Genomic DNA, 18,958 nt, shown 5'->3' with positions numbered 1-18,958 from the left:
AATTTTTAACGATTATTTTCGTTTGCTATGCTTATTCGCTTTTTTTGTACTCAAGCTCACATCGTAAATTGGAAAATAACTATTAAAAATTATATATTTTTGGCAAAAATACTTTTTATTTATTTGCAGATTGCTATGAAAATTGAGTGCTTATTGTTTTAAATGTTGATTATGATGATTATCAAATAATTATAACTAGGGTGCACTAGTGGTAGACGGGGTCGGTGCCGTGCTAGCTGTGCTCATCAGACTGATGACCCCACAGGCAATTGGCGCACCGACCGACATCTCCTCGTTCTGATAGGCCAAGGCATTGGGCACGGATAGAGCGGAGGAGAACACCTCCGCATTGAGAGCCGTATTCAAATCGATTGGCTTACTGTGGATAACGACGGAGCGGCCAACGATGCCATTGAAGCCAAACAGCTGCAGGTAGATGCTCATAAATACTGCCGATATGCTGCCATCATCCTTGACTTCCAGATTACCAAGCTGCAAATAAGTCAATGGTTCAAATTGAAAGAAAAATATTGGAAAGAATTGCTTGTCTGCATTTTTGTACATTTAAATTTATAGGTATTATTTGTGCTTCAAATAATTGTAATATTTATTTATACGGATATTTTTAATATTTTATATATATATTTTGTTTGTGTGTGTATTTACATTTTCCTCTAATTAATTACGTTGAAAACTATTAATTTAATTAAAAAAAAAAAAATATTTAAACAATCTTCGATTTTTTCTATCGGTTAAAATTCAAATAAATAAGCATTTTACAAAATATCAAAAATTTTTGAATATATGTACTCGAAAATAACGTTTTCATAAAAAATAATTACTCATATTTACAAATAAATTAAAAGGGATATTCGAAAACGCCACTAATGCAAAAATTGTTCTATTGTGTGCCCAAAGAGACATATTCTTAAAATAGGCTGCAAAAACTTAAAATGAAGATTTTTGGTTTAAGTGAATCGTATTTGAACTGGAGCGACTTACAAAATTGTTGGGAAACTGTCCGCCTGTGGACCTGCAGCCCTCTGTGACATCGCCGTATGTGTGTATGTGAAGGGCATGCTTTCCCGGTGGCAGCCCAGTCACATTGATAGTCACTTTGATGTCACTGTTGTAGGGTAGCTGCTGGAAAGTGATCATGCCGGCTGCAGCCGCTGATTCGCCGTCACCCACAAGCCTTGCGCCCGCCTGCCACTGGGGTACCTGAGGAAGAGCTCTTGCTTAACTCGCTTGAATCATGGCTAATTAAATAGGACCTACATAAGCGTAGCCGACGTATGCCGGCTGTGGATGCAGCAGGGGGCTAAGCAGTCCGGCTGCACCGATGCCACCCACAACTGGCCCAAAGCCCCCCAGTGGCACTGTCATGCGCTCGTAGCGCTTCACCTTTGTGCCGGACACCACTTTGACGTCATCGGTGCGTGTCAGATTGGCGGGCGCGGGTCGGAAGCGATCCAATAGATTTTGTGCGCTGCCAGGCACAAAATTGCTGTTAAAAACGTTAAAAAGCAGAAACGCTAAAATTGGGTTGCAACTGAACAGCAGCATAGCGGCTAATTGCTGTCAAGCGATTTGCGGAGTTAAGACAAAATGTTGGTAAACACTCCTCGGTAGTGCTACCGATCTCCGCGAATATTTCGGTGGAACTGAACTGAAAGCTGTGTGGGCCTGTCCATGTCGTTGTCATTTGGATGACTTCGACATAGTTTTCATGCCGATTGAACACGTTAATTGCCGGCTGTGGACAGTAGCTATATCACCAGAATATATCGCTAGATTGAGCCGCTGCTCAATGGCAATTGAGTGTCGCGTGTTTGATGCTTCGTTACCTTTCCAGGGGCGTAGGGTACGCCATTCAATCGCAGATCTAACCCAAATCTAAACATTGTACTATGCACGTAGTCCCAAACCGAATTTTGATTAATGTATATACGCACATCTATATAAATTAGGCCAACTTATCAATCAGCTCAGCAAGCAAAACAGATGAGGTGACATTTTTCAAAAATTAACACTAAGATGGATTTCTGAAAAATACAGTAATTACATTCGATCGGGTTCAAATTCATTTCTTAAAGCCTAAGACGAAATTTCTACGTTTTGATTGTCCTTAAACTCATATTCTAAGCAGTAAATCTTTTAGTGATTATTCAAAATGTACTCCACGAACGGAATAAAAACCTTCTAAATAATTTCATAAAATTTTCAAAGAGTTAAAACATCAATAAATTTGAATTGTCTAAAAGTGAATACAAATATTTTAAAAGCCTCAAGCATAAATCATACATTTTAAAGAACTTGTTTCTAAATTAATATTTATTTTCAACTGAATTAAAATTTTAAAGGCCTCAAACATAAGTTTCGCATTTTTAAGAAGTTTTTTTTTAAGTGAATCTTATCTTTTAGTATATTTTCTATATACAACAATTATGAAATACGAGCTTGCAACTTTTTTTATTTTTAATTTATTGTATATAGAAACAAAAGTTTCAGAAATTAAATTTTTAAAATATATTAGTAATTTAAAGGGCGTTCAATTTTCTGATCTGATGTTTTCAAACATATTTGAATATAAACTTGTAAATTGCACAAACTCTAAGATCTCATATTTTTAAGAAGCTTTTATTATTAAGTTATTTTATGTTTTAGTGAAGTTTCTGTGTACAATTATGAAATAAGTCTCAGAAACTATTTATTTTGTTGTATAAGAAATCGAAACTTAATGAAGTTAACTTCTTTTTTTTTTTAAATTTATTAGCTATTAGGTTTTCAAACACATTTTAACATAGCTTTCTGAAATGGCGAGACTTGTAAATATAAATTTGTTTGAGAAACTATAAAATTATGAAACGCAAGTACGTTAGGTACTTTGATAACAGCTTATCAACAGCTTGGCTCCCAGTTGGTGACGTCTCTGCGCGATAGGAAAACAAAAACAAACGCCAAAGTAGATTAGCCAGTTGAAAGTAAAAACGCCACCTCAAATATTAAACGCGATGCATGATTTTATATTCGAGATGACAAGGTTTTTCTATATTTTTAATTTCTCCCTACTAACAATTAACATATGAATTTATGGGTTTTGCAGAACATGTTAAATTAGGTGACAGGCACGTTGTTGGGAGAATAAAAAACATTGAAACATTCTATCGTAAATAAATATTAGTTAAATTAAGGTAATTAGTATAAGCGGCAGATAAGTTCAAACTCTGACTAGAATGGATCAACGGAAGCCGCCGCGTTGATTGTAGTGATTGTAGCCGCCGCGTCCGCCGCGTCCGCCGCCACCACCACCATTGTAGCCACCAGCGCCACGCCCGTCAGCTTGAGGATTCCAGCCAGTGCCTTGGACACGTCCACTGCTGTTGATCCACTGCTGCTGATCCATGTTTTGCTGCTGCTGTTGCTGTTGTTGGTACGGCTGATTATATTGCTGCGGCTGTTGCTGCCCTGGCTGTTGCCAGTTTTGCCCACCACCACCAGAGCCGCGACCTGTATTGCCGCCACGGAAATTGCCGCCACCGCCACGGCCTCCTCCTCCTCCTCCTCCACCACGGCTTCCTCCGCCGCCGCCACGACCGCCACCGCCAGGTCCGCCGGCACGCTGCTGCTGCCAGGAGGGCATCTCTGGTGGCGGCGGTGCGTGCTCATTGGCACGTCCACCACGATCCGGCACGTGGCCAATCACATGTTTCTCTATCTTCGACGCAGTGTTCTTGCGCACATTCGCCGAGCTCGTCTTTTCAATGATGGCCAGATCCGTGCGAGCAGCCAACAGTGCCACAATATTAGTATCCTCTCCGCCATATTTGAGTTTCTCAATCTCCTTGAGATTACGCTGAACACGATCGCCAATCTCTTTCTGTTGCTTCTTCATGCTCTCAGACCACTGAAAACTCTGGACAGTCGCCTCCAGGCGCGTCAGCATCATCTGACGCCGCAGATTGTACTCCTCGTCCAGATCCTTGTGCATGGTTTCGAGTACACGCCATTGGACATCAGTCAACGGTTTGCCCATGCGCATTAGGGGCTCACCAAGCAGCGACTGCTGCCTCTCCTTCAGTCGCTGCTCCAGTTTGGGAGTGAGCCGCTCGAACAGCAGCTTTGCATTGATGTTTTTGGGTAGGTCACCCAGTTGAAGGTCAGCAGTCAGCTGCGTCACCGCATGTTGCAGATGCGATTCAGTCTTTGATTTTTTATTGGGCGGCTCGTTTGGCTGCAGTTTCATTGTCATCTTAGTGGCCATCAGCTCGGCGGTGAGGTAATCGAGCAGCTGCAGCAGCGAAGCACGTGTCTGAAAGCGTTCCGACATCGGCCCAGCCACAAACTGTTTGTACGGACAGCCCAGCTCCGTGAGCAGCAGCGACAGCTCGAACGCGAAATCATTGTTCTCCTTGCTGCTGGATGCGATATGTTCGTCGGTCTTGCGCAGCAAGTGCAATTGATTGGCCAGCCAGTAAATCAGTTCGCGCAAGCCAACGCTGCCAATGCCACCATCCAGGGCTTGGCTCAGTGCCTCCTGCTGCACGTTTTTATAGCCAAGTGCGCCCAGAGAATCTACTATATCCAATTCGAGATCCATTGCCGGCTGTTCTCTTTTTTGTTATTTTTTTCCGGCTCTGTATATTATTTCTCCGACTGCTGGTCACACTTGTTTAAATGTCACAAAGAGGCTAGCTCCGAATACCCATCTCTAATAATTTTGAAAAGTAGCTCAAGCCGTTATTAAAGCTTATTATCATTATAGACGTTTATTACGATTCTGAGAAGAATTTGTGATTTATTTTTTGTGGGTTTTTCTTGAATGTAACTTCATAAATAAACAGATGGAGAGACTCATCGATGTCTAAAATCGATTCATAATTGCTCAACTATCGAATGAGTAGCTCACGGATCGAGCGAACTGCGTTTTCGGAAATACACCGAATTGTTATCGCTTTTATTTGTAATCGAAGCTACATGTATCTTATTGCCAACGGCTTTTGATCCAAAAAATAATAAGTAAATCTAAAATACATTTCTCTCATTCTCATTCAATACCGCTTTTCATACGCACACTTTCTTTCTTTTAAATATATTTTTATTTATATGCATTCATATAACTTCATTTATTGTAGTTTATCAGTTTTAATATAATTTAAATATATATATGATTTCATATTTTTAAGTGTAGGTTATATATTTATATATAGTTATATGTATATACACATATTTATATATATATATATACATATATATAAAATGTATATATGTATGTATTTTTTTGTAAAGCAGGAAGTTTTAGGATTCGCAAGTGTCGCACCTTTGGTGCCACAAATTTTACACTTTTGTTTTTGTTTTTTGTTATACATACAACACTTACATATGTACTTAAAATGAACACACACATTTAGCTATTTAATGTATACAATCATAATCGTAATCGTAATAATATTCAGTTACTTCATGTCTTCCAAAAAGTCTCTCAAATTAATAGAAACAAGAATGCGACTTACGCACAGACATTTGTTCTTTGCAAACACAAAACAGTTTTAAAAAAATATAGAAGGAGGAAATTAACAAAATATAAAAATATTTCGCTGATGCTGCTGCAACGCAATGGCACAAAAATAAATTCCGCGCAAGAAGTTCCAAATCTCATTCCATGCATTGGCGCGACATGCGCTTAAGTGAAGCTATATTGATTATCAATGGCGCGGCCGCTGCACTCGGCTCCGGCTGCTGCACCACTGCCGCCACCGCCACTGCTGCTGCTGCCAGCACCACCACCACCACTGCCACCGGCGTTCGTGTCGCCGCCGTGACGTGCCGGGCCAGCGCCCGGATGGGCAGCCTGAAGTGATGCATTCGACGCCCGTAGATGCGGCTGATCCAGGAATCCTTGACCAGCCGGCGGCGATTGGTGAACGGTCAGCGTTGTAGGATCCAAATGAAAGTAGACTTGCTCCGGAAAATAGACGTGTGTTGGCTCCTGTGGCAGTTCGATTTCGTTTGTCTTTAGGCGAACACTTAGATTCATGGTAATCACTTCGTTGCACTGTAAATGTTTAAGAATTTCAAATTACGATTAGATTTCAGCTATCCACTTAAAATATGTTTTGTGTGAGCTAACACATGAAACATTCGAGAATAATGGAAACGAATTTAAACTGAACACAAAACAAAAATAAAATACAAAAGACAGCTTACCAAATGATTTGCAACAACATTTAAATTAACAAAAATTCATTTACTTGAAGTGAAGAACCAATCAAGAATTTAGACAGAAGAGAGACTGCTAAATTTCCCATTACATATAAAAGAACAAATTTAGCCGTTTCAGATATAGAGTATCCTAGTAGAATATTTTAATAGATAAAATTTAGCTCTGTTATTATTACTATCTGATGCAAGAAGATAATTATCATTGAAATTGTAGACTTAAATACAATACTATAATTTTTAAAAATATCTACCGAATGTTTTCAAAAACAATTCCAACAGAAACCCTTTGAAATTCGTTTACAACTATAACTCAATAAATATATAGAATTTTATATTCACAGTAGACGCACAAAATCTATAATGAATCATTATTGAAAGGCATTTTTTGTGTAAAAAGGAGAAACGTTTAAAACTACGCGAATTTAACTTAATGAATCCAAGCTTATTTCTATATTAATAGATATTTTGTCTTATAGGGCCCGGCTGCAGTTGAAAATCAAGAACTTTTAGTTAATATGCAAGCCATGTTGCATTTGCTGTTAATCTCAGATTATTCCTATTGCTGATGGTGGTCATTGATCATTTCCGGATAATTTATGGCAATCCTGTTCCTAATTCCTATTGATAATATGATTCATTTATGGCAATCTCTGGCAATCCCCACTTTTATAAAATGATAACGTTACAAAATCAAATAAAGGAAAATAAAAACCATCACTGACACTGAATTGACTCCAAAATTTTGGCTATCTCACATGTCTCGGCGATGGATGTCCATTGCCATTGCCATTCGCATTGCCAGAGCTGCTGGCCACGTTGCTTGTGACACCAGCAGCCGCAGAAGCTGCCACATCGACGCCTGCCTCGTGCGCTGCGGCGGCATTTGGACCTGTTGCTATGTTGGCGGCCGGATCGTTCAGTCTGCTCGTGTGATGCACCCAATCCGTGAGCGTCACATCTGAAGTGCCACCGGACTCAAGCGGTATGGGATTGTGCCGGAAGTGCTCGAGCATCTCTTGGATGGTCGGGAACCATAAATGCTGCACTCGACACTGGCCCTTCTCCGAGATTGTCAGGCGCAGATGCTTGGCCCGTCCTTGGAAATTGAATGTGAGCACAAATTCACCTCGTCGCGTTTCGCTTTGCCGCACCAAAAAGTAACCATGACCGGCTGCCTCCGATTGCAGCACCATGCGAGCCGCCTCGGCACGTGGCAACGTACCATGGAACCAGGGAAATAGACGCATCTCAGCCGTCAGATCGGCCACATTCACATCGGATTCGTTCTCCACCAGCTCATTGCCATCAAAATTACTCGACGAGGACAAACGCTGTTCACCCCGCCCACCCTCGGCTCGGGATGGACGCGAGGGGATTTCAGGTGGCGTGCTACTCAACTCATGGCTGGCCTGCGAAATGACATTCACATCCGTGGCGGAATTGGCTGCATTGTTGCTGCCTGAGCCGGCGGCGACAGTCAAGGCGCTGTCCGCAGACTGCGAATTGACTAGATTTCCATTGGAGCCGCCAAGACCCCCCTGCTGTTGATATTGGGGATTCTGTATGCCGCCCAATGCACAGCCTGCACCCGCACCGCCGCTCGTTGTCGGATTGGGATTTGTGGTCACCGGCGATGTTTGCATCGCTGCCGCAATCACATCGGAGTCGAGCATTGGCTGTTGGGTTGGCGGCGTTCGCATGCAATAGCGGATGGTGGCCAGCCAGCTGCGCATGTCGTCAGCGCTATCGGCCTCAATCACATACTCCATGTTGTTGTCCGCCTTGAGCACGAACGTGTTCATGCGATCAGGCATCTCGAGTGTGGTTGTTTCGCGTGCCTCCGAGATGAGGAAACAGAAGACACCGCTACGCGGCTTTGTCGATTTGGGGGGCGTATAAAACTCAAGCATATAACCGCCCACGGCCTTGACCAATGCCAGTCGGCATTTTTCCCATTTTTGTGTGCCAGCCGTTTGATCCAAGCTTTCGGCTGTTAAATTATTAACGATACCTTCCTTGCGACATTCCACAACGATTTTGGCCAGCTTGGTTTTGTTGCTTTGCTTGCTGCTGCCGACGCCGTCGACATCGTCCGAGTTCTTGTGAAAGAAGGCCTGCAAAAAGAAGAGCTTCTGACGTTAACCTTTGATGACCTGGAGCATTGGCCACAATTGTCCACATTGTACGCTCACCTTGCCCTTGCGCAGTCCCTTGAAGGAGAGCCGGCGCAGCAGCGACTTGGGGAACAGACGCGACACCTCATGCTCCTCCGCACCGAAATCACTGCTTACAGCTCCGCCTCCACCATCGAAGAGGGAGCCGATGTCCGTCTTCAAATTGCTGCGTCGTCTGAAGAACTCGGTATCGTAGTGCTGTGAAAAATACTCGACATATTTGGCAGCAAAACTGTGATACGGAATATTGCGTGCCACTTCCGGCGGCAGACTGCCATTGATGAAGGTGATGCATGCCTTGGCAAAGTCGCTGGCGGCAACGCGCGCATGGCGATCGCAGAACTCCTCCCAAGTGGTACCGCCCGAGGAATAGGTTGCGCTGCTGCCCCCAATTGCTGTGCCGGTGCCCATTGGGGCTGGTATCAAATCACTGCCACCGGCAGCACCCAGACTCGTTGTCGGACCAATGTAGCCGCCAGCGCTGAAAGCGCTCGCATTAGACGCAGCGCTGTTGCCACCCATGTGCAGATGCGACGGCTGCTGATGTCTGTGCGGGTGGTGGTGGCGCTGCTCCGGTTCGTGGTGCCCGTTTATATTCAGTTTGATGCAAGAGTTACCCAGCGGAAGTCCGTGCTGCTGCAAAATAACATATAAATAAATGGTTTTAATTTTAATGCATTAATGGATGAACTTCCATTGTATAAACTCCGTATGTAAGCCAAATATCCTTCTGAAGGTCGTTCTAAACTTGATACTCTAATATATGGGTCTCTTAGTCGAATGACGAATAAATTAATGATTTATTTAAATTTTTTACCCTATTATACAACATATGTTAAATTATGAGCTTGTCTTCCAAGATGTCCCGACTAAAGTAAATTACAATTACTATCATTACAATTACTCCCAGCATTCTTGCACAACATTATCAGCATCGAGAACAAATAACATTCATAATTAAACTCAGTCATGAAAAAATTAATCATTAAAAAATAATTAAAAATATAAGATTTTGCTAAATATACAACACAACGTTTCTATACAAAAAAAAATTATAATGATAATAACAAATATCTTATCTTAATCTTATAAATTATTTGCGTCTTTTTGTACTTTAATCAATGTGATTAAAACAGAAAATGTCTCTTCGATTTTTAAGATCGAAGGAGCTTAATGCAATGTATTTAGAATTGTCTTTCAGAAATTTTATAATTATGATTTCTTATTTGCGAATTAAGGTGATTGAAACATAAAATGTGCCTTGATTTCTTATAAATAAGAATTGACGATCGAATAAGACCAATACAGTGAATATTTTATTTTCTGGAAATTATTATTAAATTAAAATGACATATTATTATTAAATATCGTCAGTTCGTTCAGGATCAGGTACTTCTGAAGAGCATCGTCAGTTCGTTCCGGCTCAGGTACTTCTGAAGAGCATCTTGTTTGGTAAACAGGATGAACTAGTTCGCAAAATGCGCATTTTGCGTTTACGTTGCTGATTTTGCGCACAGGTTACGTTACATATACTGTTACGTTCTTACGTTCTCGGTTTATTGTAAATGCTACTTTACGTCAAGTGTAGGCGTAAAAACGTATCTACACACACATACACACCGTATATCTATAAATGTGTGTGGAATGCGTGTTATGTGTGTGTGTGTGATATGGCTGCTGTTTTGTTTTTGTTTTGCAGATTCGATGATAAGCTGAAGTCACAGCGCATTCAGAGTCAAGGCCAGCTCAACTCAGAAAATGCTACAATTTCCCATTTGTTATTGAAATGCAACTGGCTGCACGCTCAGCATGCGTATGTATGCGTATCACACCTACACATTTGTTCTTGGCGTTGCAATTTATTCACATATTCAACTTACATTTACGCGTTATTCAACTATTTATTGGGTGGCGCGCACTCAACTATTACTTGTAATTCTCCACTTAACTTACAATTTTTCACTATTTTCTCCGCAATATTTTTATTTTCCAGAAGAAAAACACAACGCAATACAATCGTCTATCGTCTGAACACCACAAGAATCGTCAGTCCTAACTTATTAAATTATCGACCCTCCTCCACTGCACCGCTATTTTTTATCTATCGGAGCGGAGCGCGAAGTAATCGATGGTTGATATTTTCGGCATTGGGCGCCAATTATTTTTTTAATGTCAACGATGGTCACATTTTCGGAATTCAAATTATTTAGTAAATTTCGTGATTATTATTATTTTTGAATGTCAACGATGGTCAAATTTTCGGAATTAAAATTATGTAGTAAATTTCGTGACATTTTGAAGCAGGCAGATTCTAATTCCGCAAAATATAAACTTTAAACATCAAAAGTCGCACTACGAAATGTTGGCATTTTACATCCCTATTAACATTTACCCAGCCAAAAAAACAAAAAAAAAAAACGAAGCAAATGAGAACCGCATAAAATTAAAGTTTTGAAACACGCATTTCAGCTCCGATTATTAAAACTGTATGTATATATGTATAAGTAATATATACACAGTCGAGTAATATTTAAGTGAATTTATTTATTTGAATGATTTATGTTCAAATCTCACATTTTTTATTGTTTCTATATGTTTCGAAATTGCATTTACTTAAAATTATTATGTAACTACTATGCATGTATTTATAATTATGTATTATTGTTAGGTTTGCTTGATCGTTATAAATAATTAAAATTCTTGAAACTTAATTTGTGAAACACACAGAGTGCAACATATGTTTTCTTTGTTTGTTGGCTTTTTTTGTTTTCTTTCTTTCTTTCTTCAATATTTATCTTTTTAATCGAACACATGCATTTTGGCAAAACATATTTTTTTTGTGTGTGTAAGTTGAATGCAGGAAATAGAAATGGGGACGGAAATGTGTGTTGAAAAAGACAATTGAAATCGTATGAATTTAAAATGCGGGCCACTTACTAACTATTATTTGTGATTGTTATTAAAATTAAGTATTTACAGAAAATGAATAATTGATGCGAATACAAAAATGATGGTGAAGTTATGTTCGCTTTTCATGTGTTGTTGGAAATGTTGAAAATGCTTTTTTAAAACTAAATGAACAAAACTAAATCTCAACAGTTGCTAAATAAAAAATCGAGCTAATACTAAACCTTTACTATATATAGTATATATGCAGGTTTGTATGTAAGTAAGAATGCAGCTTGAGTCTGAGCGAGATTGAAGCGCATCTGAAATCTGCCATTTGATTCCATTCTCAATATTACGTTCAGCATAAGCTGAGTCTAGTTATTGCCTTGCGCAACGTAAAGCCCAAATTCAATTAACATATACAAGTACATTTGTGTGGTTTTAAAAAACTTTCCCACTTAGGCTAAAACTACGTACATTTATTATTCGGTTTTGCTGTTACTGTACTAAAAAGAGGATCACCTAACTTAAAAAAAAGCTTTTTAAGAGATATAATTCATAGTTTTAGAATTGTGTGGTGTTCGTTTGTCTCTTATTCCTTATTTTTCTTGGGTTTTTATTTTGTTTAATTCTGTTTTAAGATAGAGTTCACTCAGACTTCCATTTGTTTTGATGGTTGATGCGCAATAAAAGGTTCACTCCACATCCGCCGAAGATCGCCCTGCAATAAACAGTTATAGTTAGTGAATATATATATATAAGATATATTAAGTAGACTTTCGCATACCTTCAAATAGGCCATCAGCAGCAGTGGCAATAACGTAAACGGTACTAAATAGAGTAAGGCGGGCTGCGCGGCCTTAAACACCTCCGAACTGACCGTAGCCGTTAAAAGACCCAAGAAATAGCTGCAATGAAATAATGATGATGATGGTAAAAGCGTGAACAAAACAACAAGAGCAACAAGCGATCGACTTACCCCAATAAGGAACAATGAAAATATGTTAACCGGGAGCCAACACCCTTTGGCGGCGATAGCGTTGGATCCGATGTAAAGCCCTGTGACTTTTTATATGCATCATAGCGAAGCACAAAGCAGAGCAGCAGACCCGGCATCACCACATCGCCGAGGCCAAGCATTGAGAAATGTCCGGTGTTGTGTATGCTGGGGAAGACCAGTTTGCCCGGCAAATTCAGCTTCGGTGTGTCCCGCACAATGCCGCCCAAATTCAATTTGCGGGCCACAATGCCAACGGGATTATCGGCGGGTCGTGTGGCCACTTTGACCATCACGTTTGTGCTGAATATGTACGATGAGAGGAACACCCAAAATACGTCATAGATCAGCAGACCGGTCAACAGCAGAGTTGACACCTTTAAACTGGGCAATCGCACGAACGCTATAAATGCGACACACAGACCCATGCCCATGGCTGTAACAAATACCAACATTGAAATTTAATGTAATGCAGTAATGAATTTCAATTGAAATTCAAGGTGATTCAATTTCTCGTACCGTCCATTAGCAGCCAGTGACCAGTGAGCACCCAGACGCACACAATGGATACGGAGAGCGTAAAGCTAAAGAGCTCCGCTGCCGTAAAACGACCACAGATCCCAAAGGAGAAACGCTTCCCATCCGTGCAGGGACGTATGATGTACTGGCACATCGGCAGCAGGAGGAATGCCAGCGCCACAGTGGCAATGACTGCAAACAACCGCATTAATAACAACAATGAGAAAATATGTATGAAATGTTTGTTCAATTATTGTAAGCAGATGTGCATAACACATAACTTAACAACATAACAACTTAACAAGTTACACTCACTGGCTGTGCACACGGCGAAGAGCAGCTGCATCGAGTCGAAAAAGAAGAACATGATGAGCAGCGATATGGAAGCGCCAAGTGGCAGACACAGCGCATGCATCGTATCCAGCGTTGCAAACTTGTCCGCTACAACAGAATCGACTAAGAATTTTGAGTTTCATATTTAACGATAGCTTATGTACTTAAATAACAAATAATAATTATATTATGCAATGCTATTGCTCTTTCATTTAAGCAAATCTATAAAATAGCTTCATAAAAAACTTAATCATTTTATTTCAATATTTATTCTTAATTAAATTACTAAAGCGAAATGACATAAACGTAAAGTGGCGCTTAATGTTTGTGCATTTGATTTCGCTTTTTGTTTTTTGTTGAGTCCAATTAATTCACTGATTTTGGCAGTTACTGATTGAATTTTTATTGAGAAAGTCTGTTCACTCGACAAACATGTTTTTTCATATGTTGCTAATTTATATGCAGTTCAACTAAAATTTTGAATCATTAAGTACAGAACAGAAATTTGTATAAAAATATATATTTATAGAGCAGCCAAGGTCGTAAGCAGTTTTTCGAGAAAAGGATCCGAAAATTGTAAGGTGAGATTGCCGAATTATAATTTTCCCACAAATTTTAATCTAAACCATTTTGTGTCTATTTCTCCCCCTGCGTACTCCCTTGAGAAGAACCTACTTCATGATAAAATCGATATTTGACAATCGGAAATCGATAAATACATACCTCTGCAAAAATTTAAAGCTAGTCACCAAATTTGGTTGGTACGTGGTTAGCGATGTCCTTCAAAGGCATATGACACGCCCCCGCTTGGATATTACTGTATCTTTCGCAGTTTTTGAGATAAACTTTCAAATTTGAAAGGTATATTACTGGTAACCGCCTTTAAGTATCGATAAGAAATTATATGGCCAAAAGCGATATTTCTGAATATCTTCCCAAAACCGATATACCTGATGGTCAAAATTTTTAAAACGAGAAACCCAAAACCAATATTTAAGAGCTACATTTAGGAAAATTCTCTAATATTTTTCCAAAAGCCTATATTGGAAAGTAGATTACAAGGAAACTCCTCCAACCTTTTTTTCGGCCACGTCCAATCCCGTCCCCAAAAGATTCGCAAAAGCCAATTTTAAAGGCAAAATTAAAGGATAGATTACTAGGTACTTCCGTCAAAGATTGGTATTTCTTGACTATACGCAATCTGTTCTGTTATCAGATGTTATCGCTTACTGATATCAGAGTATTTCGGGTCGGGGTAACCGACGTTCTCTCTTGATTTATTTTTTTTCTTGCTATCTAATATTGGTATTTACAAACCACAATTTGCTTAAGAAATCAATAAACTTCAGACAATATTCCTTCATTCGGTTCACTAATTCAGGCATGTAAATATATATTTCTAGCTACAACTGTAGCGATGAATATATATATAAGAAGAAAAATTGTTAAAAATGGCAGAGTGCATAAAGTTGACTTACTTGGTTCCTTTTCGACTTGCTCGCCCGTTAGCAGATTTGTCATGGACTCGTTGCGCTTCTTCTGCTCACGCTCGCGAGCCTCCTGCTCGATGTTGAGGCTGCGAAAACTGCCGTAGACAATCAGGAGCATCGATATAAGGCAGGTAGATACGCGTGACGAGTCCATCACGCTCGACACCGTCCAATGTAGCTCACGATATTCGGAATTAGATGCTGCTGCTGCCGCCGCAGCCGCTGCGCCGCCGCCAACACTGCCGCTACCAGCGCCAACGCCACCGCCACCAGATTGCGCGCCGGCGCTGCCGTGCGACATGCTCGGTCAATGATAAGCGAGAATGTGGCCGCTGCCGCTGCCGCTGCGCAGGAGACTCGTTCGGTCAATCGAAACCAGTTTCAGTTTCAGTTTGAGTTTCAGTCTCGGTCTCAGTATCAATTGTTATCAATAGTGCTTATCTGCACCAACCAACCAACTGCTGCTGCTGCTGATGCTCCGTTGTTGTCTGTGCGACGTTGCTTCCTGCAATGAAACTGAAATTTGTTTTGGGCTTATTAGAAAATTAAATGATAACCTTGGAATACATGAAAGTTCGAAACCAGCTATGGTAAACCCAAAATGTCTGCTCTGCGTGTGTGTGTTTAGTTATTGTCGACTTTGTTTGCTTTGTTTCTTCTTGTATTTGCTATAGTTTCTTAAAGAACTTTAAACAGCTGCTCTGACTGAAAAACAAATTGTATGATTTACTTTGTATAGTTAAATATTCGTTCAGCACTCGCAAGACCTGAAAATCCCAACCAACGTCCAGACAATAAGGTTAACTTTCATGCGGGTTAAAGTTTTCCACCCCGTCGCGGCAGAAACAGCAGTAGCAAAAGCGGAACACGGCAAGCCACAACTGTTGCCGGTGTGTGTGAAAAAATAAACGGGCCTAAGCACAAAGAAGCAGGCCATAAAAAGTCACTGGAATAAATTATAAAAGCATTACCCAGTTTCTGTTGTGCTTTTGCCACTTGTAGTTATACACCTTACGTTGCTTGTTGTTGTTGTGGGCGCGTATTGTTATTGCAACAAATTCTCTGGCATGTTCACATACCATTTTCAAACTGCCGTTAGAATACCCTGTTTTTTTTTCTTTTGGTTAAGTTCATTTGGAGTGTATTGATTTAGTTTTAGATGAGCGCCCCAAAACTAAATCATGAAAGTCAAACGGTCATTAAGAATTGAATTTCAGATAAGTTTCCCAAAATTCCCAGAAAACTGAAAATTAGTAAGTCATCAAAAACACAAGTGAAATTTCAGTAACATTATGAACTGAATTTCAAATGAGTTTCCCCGAAAACGTTTAAAAGAATTTCTTTTCCATCTTCATCTACTGTGGTTTCGAAATTTGAGACGGTATCAACTTTGTCGTATTTTGGCCTTTTCCCACTGAGCTAGCGATTTGTGGTAGAAACATTTCTATGCTTATGATAAGCAAAAAGCGCACAGAATTCCAGCAAAGTATGGAAACTAATCAATTGATATTATAATACCTTTTCATAATTTTCGAAAGAGATCCAAACTTACTTTAAAGTTAATTTCCACCAAGTTATGCACGTGTAATTCATGAGCCAGCAGAATTCCTATTAGGTTTAGTATGAAGTTTCTCTAGTTAAGACAATATCTTTTGATTAGACTACAGCTCGTTCTGATTGTAATTCGTCTTACATGTGCATACAGAATGCATAACATTACTAAGCATACAATAGAAGACAAGGTGAGAGTGTTGCTGCTCTCTTTACAGATATTTAAAAGTCTGCACGATATTGCTACTATATTCACACATATAAGAAGTCGGTACCTGTTCGCACAAGAGATCGGGTCTCTATTTAGTAAGAGAACATTTCGAAGCGAAAGCAAGCCAAATAATGACCTGCGTTCTGCTAATCTGCTAATCGACACACACATGGCGACAGCAAAATTTACGGCAAGGCTAGTAGAGAGGGAGAGGCTCATAGATTTTATTTGCAATCAGTTCTTAGTCGATTTTATGATTGGAGATAGCATACTTTTAAGCACATGCCTTCAAATTAAACAGGGTATGGGATAGTCGAGCACTTCAACATTTATTAACATGTGCGCCTGCTGTTGTTATTGGGTTTAATGCACTTGTACAATGTTAGCCCACTGTTATCGTTAATGTTGAATGCTGTGCTGTGTTAAAGATAATGAAGACGTTCGTTAATGTTAATAAAGAGAATTGAAGCACAAAAGACAAAAGCAAAACAGTTGCCAACAACTTCCTAGTTGTCGGTTGTCTATTATTGTTGTTGTTGTTGTCGCATGTTGCCAAGTGCCGTTGGTCGCACTAAATTATGTGCTTTGTATCTGTGTGTGTGGAATGCAAATGATTGAAATATCTAAATGTGTGTCCCCCTTTTTGATGCAACAATTTAACAGTTCCCACACGTTGCACGCTTGCTGAAATTGTCAGCACTGCGTCTGGCAGAGACAGACAGACAATTAGACGCTGACGGGGCAGAAAGGCGCTAATTAGAAATAAACCATGCGAGGGGAACGAAGTTGAATATATACATATATTTATATATATACATATGTATATATATATACATAAATATATATATATATATATACATATATTACATGTGTATATATATTTATACATACATATATCCGATCATTTTCTAATTAAGACAAATTAAGAAGCAGCCAGGGGAGCGTGTCGGATTTTTAAAAAGCGAACAACGAACCGAAGAAACAATTAAATATATTTATTTACTAAAAGATAAGAAGAAATTTTTGGCAAAATACGCATTGTTATCTTTTGTGTAAATACGATTGACTGCTTACATTTCACTTTATATTTTTATTTTACTTAATTTATTTATTATTTCTATTTTATTTTTAGGTATTTGTGCGATTTAAATTATGGCATTTTATTTAATATGATTCAATATAATTAAGAGCAAAAGCAGTGTTATCTTAAAACATATAATAAATGTTTTTGTTGATCATGGTTTGCAATAATTTTTTTATTATTATTTTTTTTTTAATTCAAAATTTGTATATTTATTTAAATTTATTTCAATAATTCAATTCGACTTCCTTTTCGCACCTATTTTCATTTCATACACACATCACACATGCCTACACATTCACTTTCGAATTTGCCAAGGCGACCAATAATTTAAGTTAAAGAAGTACACAAACTAATTGGTCGACTATTCCCGCTACTCGAAGCTGCCCACAATCGAAGGTGAAAGTGAATTTTATTTACGAGAAGCTCAAGCGCGGGGCGGAAAAGCAATACATACATATGTTTCGACATATATGTACGTGAACACATTTGTGTGTCTGTTACACACACACAGACACACACACACACATGCATGTGTATGCAAAGTAAGTGCTGAGTTTTGCTTCTTTTTTTTGGCTTTTGCACTACTTCAATCATTTTTGGGCAAGACACAAACACACAACAAAAACAACAAGAAGAAGTCGTCTCGCAACTGGCTTCAAATGCAGCACTTGTGAAATTTTATATACATAATAACAACAGCAATAACAGCAACAAAACCTTAAAGCGCAGGCAAAACTTTTTTGTCTGATTTTTTTCTCATATACAAAATGCTTAGACTCTACTTCAACAGCCACCGCAGCGCTCCACTGCGTAACAAAATTACAAGACACACACACACACTTGCTCACTGTGGGGCATGTATGTATAAAGTCAAATGCGGTGAGTGGACGAGGGGCAAGTAGCGGGGGGCTGGTCTTTAATTACTAAAACTGCAGCCTGTTTCAATTTGATTGCAGCTCGTAGTCGGTGTGGACTAGGTGGAGTGGGAGAGGGGGTGGGGTGTGTGGGGGAGGGGTGAGGGGATATTGTGCTTACCTTTTGCCTGCACTTTACATTTACATTCGCGTTTGGCTGTGTATTTTGTTTTCCTTTTGCACCGATTTTCTTTTCGCTTTTTTTGGAGTGGGGAATTTACCACAGCGCAGCTACATGTTTTGTTAATGCATTTTGATTTTGATTTTTTTGTCAATCAGCTGCAGCCTTTTGCACTATTCACTAATTAGTTAATTTGCAGTTTTGTTACTTGTAATGCATTTTTTCTCACTATTTCTTTCTGCACTCTTTCACTGTTTTTTTTCTGATGGAAAAACAACGAACCACGAGTGTGACCCAACGCCGCGAAGCCATAAATGACAATTACTTGAATTCGTATTTGCTTATCGATAGTAAGGTATTCGATTTTTGTTGAATCATCGATAATGGTGTAATTCATACTGTAAATTAAAGATTGTGGAATGAGTACGACATACCATGCTATTTTTATATTTT

At 39.3% G+C, this 18,958-nt stretch overlaps 4 protein-coding genes across 12 annotated transcripts; all 4 read right to left on the bottom strand.

Moving 5' to 3' along the window:
• Positions 1–107: 107 nt before the first annotated feature.
• Positions 108–1,673, bottom strand: LOC6569977 (superoxide dismutase [Cu-Zn]). The gene is made up of 3 exons (XM_032741759.1): positions 1,279–1,673; positions 1,003–1,221; positions 108–492 (listed from the first exon to the last, which is right to left on the bottom strand). The coding sequence occupies exons 1-3, from the start codon at positions 1,564–1,566 to the stop codon at positions 196–198; spliced, it is 804 nt and encodes a 267-aa protein (XP_032597650.1). The 5' UTR covers positions 1,567–1,673; the 3' UTR covers positions 108–195.
• Positions 1,674–2,993: 1,320 nt separating this feature from the next.
• LOC6569978 (protein FAM98B) lies at positions 2,994–4,697 on the bottom strand. Its single transcript, XM_001996199.3, has one exon. The coding sequence runs from the start codon at positions 4,598–4,600 to the stop codon at positions 3,242–3,244; it is 1,359 nt and encodes a 452-aa protein (XP_001996235.1). The 5' UTR covers positions 4,601–4,697; the 3' UTR covers positions 2,994–3,241.
• Positions 4,698–5,583: 886 nt separating this feature from the next.
• On the bottom strand, positions 5,584–10,450 carry LOC6569979 (SH2B adapter protein 2). Of its 8 annotated transcripts, none has more exons than XM_032741782.2 (4): positions 10,350–10,407; positions 8,415–9,032; positions 6,978–8,354; positions 5,584–6,055 (listed from the first exon to the last, which is right to left on the bottom strand). In XM_032741782.2, the coding sequence occupies exons 2-4, from the start codon at positions 8,916–8,918 to the stop codon at positions 5,684–5,686; spliced, it is 2,253 nt and encodes a 750-aa protein (XP_032597673.1). In that variant the 5' UTR covers positions 8,919–9,032; positions 10,350–10,407; the 3' UTR covers positions 5,584–5,683. The 8 variants fall into 8 exon arrangements, with proteins under 8 accessions (XP_032597673.1, XP_032597676.1, XP_001996236.1 ...); XM_032741785.2 differs by having other exon boundaries at positions 6,978–8,351; XM_001996200.3 differs by having other exon boundaries at positions 6,978–8,336.
• A 502-nt stretch (positions 10,451–10,952) lies between these two features.
• On the bottom strand, positions 10,953–18,784 carry LOC6569980 (signal peptide peptidase-like 3). 2 transcript variants are annotated; one of them, XM_001996201.2, is made up of 7 exons: positions 18,506–18,784; positions 14,613–15,140; positions 13,117–13,242; positions 12,802–12,993; positions 12,265–12,718; positions 12,073–12,193; positions 10,953–12,006 (listed from the first exon to the last, which is right to left on the bottom strand). In XM_001996201.2, the coding sequence occupies exons 2-7, from the start codon at positions 14,923–14,925 to the stop codon at positions 11,938–11,940; spliced, it is 1,275 nt and encodes a 424-aa protein (XP_001996237.1). In that variant the 5' UTR covers positions 14,926–15,140; positions 18,506–18,784; the 3' UTR covers positions 10,953–11,937. The 2 variants fall into 2 exon arrangements, with proteins under 2 accessions (XP_001996237.1, XP_032597708.1); XM_032741817.2 differs by having other exon boundaries at positions 10,980–12,006; positions 13,117–13,257; positions 18,506–18,536.
• Between the last annotated feature and the right edge of the window lie 174 nt (positions 18,785–18,958).

This window comes from Drosophila grimshawi, unplaced genomic scaffold, assembly GCF_018153295.1.
Source record: "Drosophila grimshawi isolate 15287-2541.00 unplaced genomic scaffold, ASM1815329v1 contig_545, whole genome shotgun sequence".
NCBI lineage: Eukaryota > Metazoa > Arthropoda > Insecta > Diptera > Drosophilidae > Drosophila > Drosophila grimshawi.
This window is presented reverse-complemented; position numbering and strand designations above follow the sequence as displayed.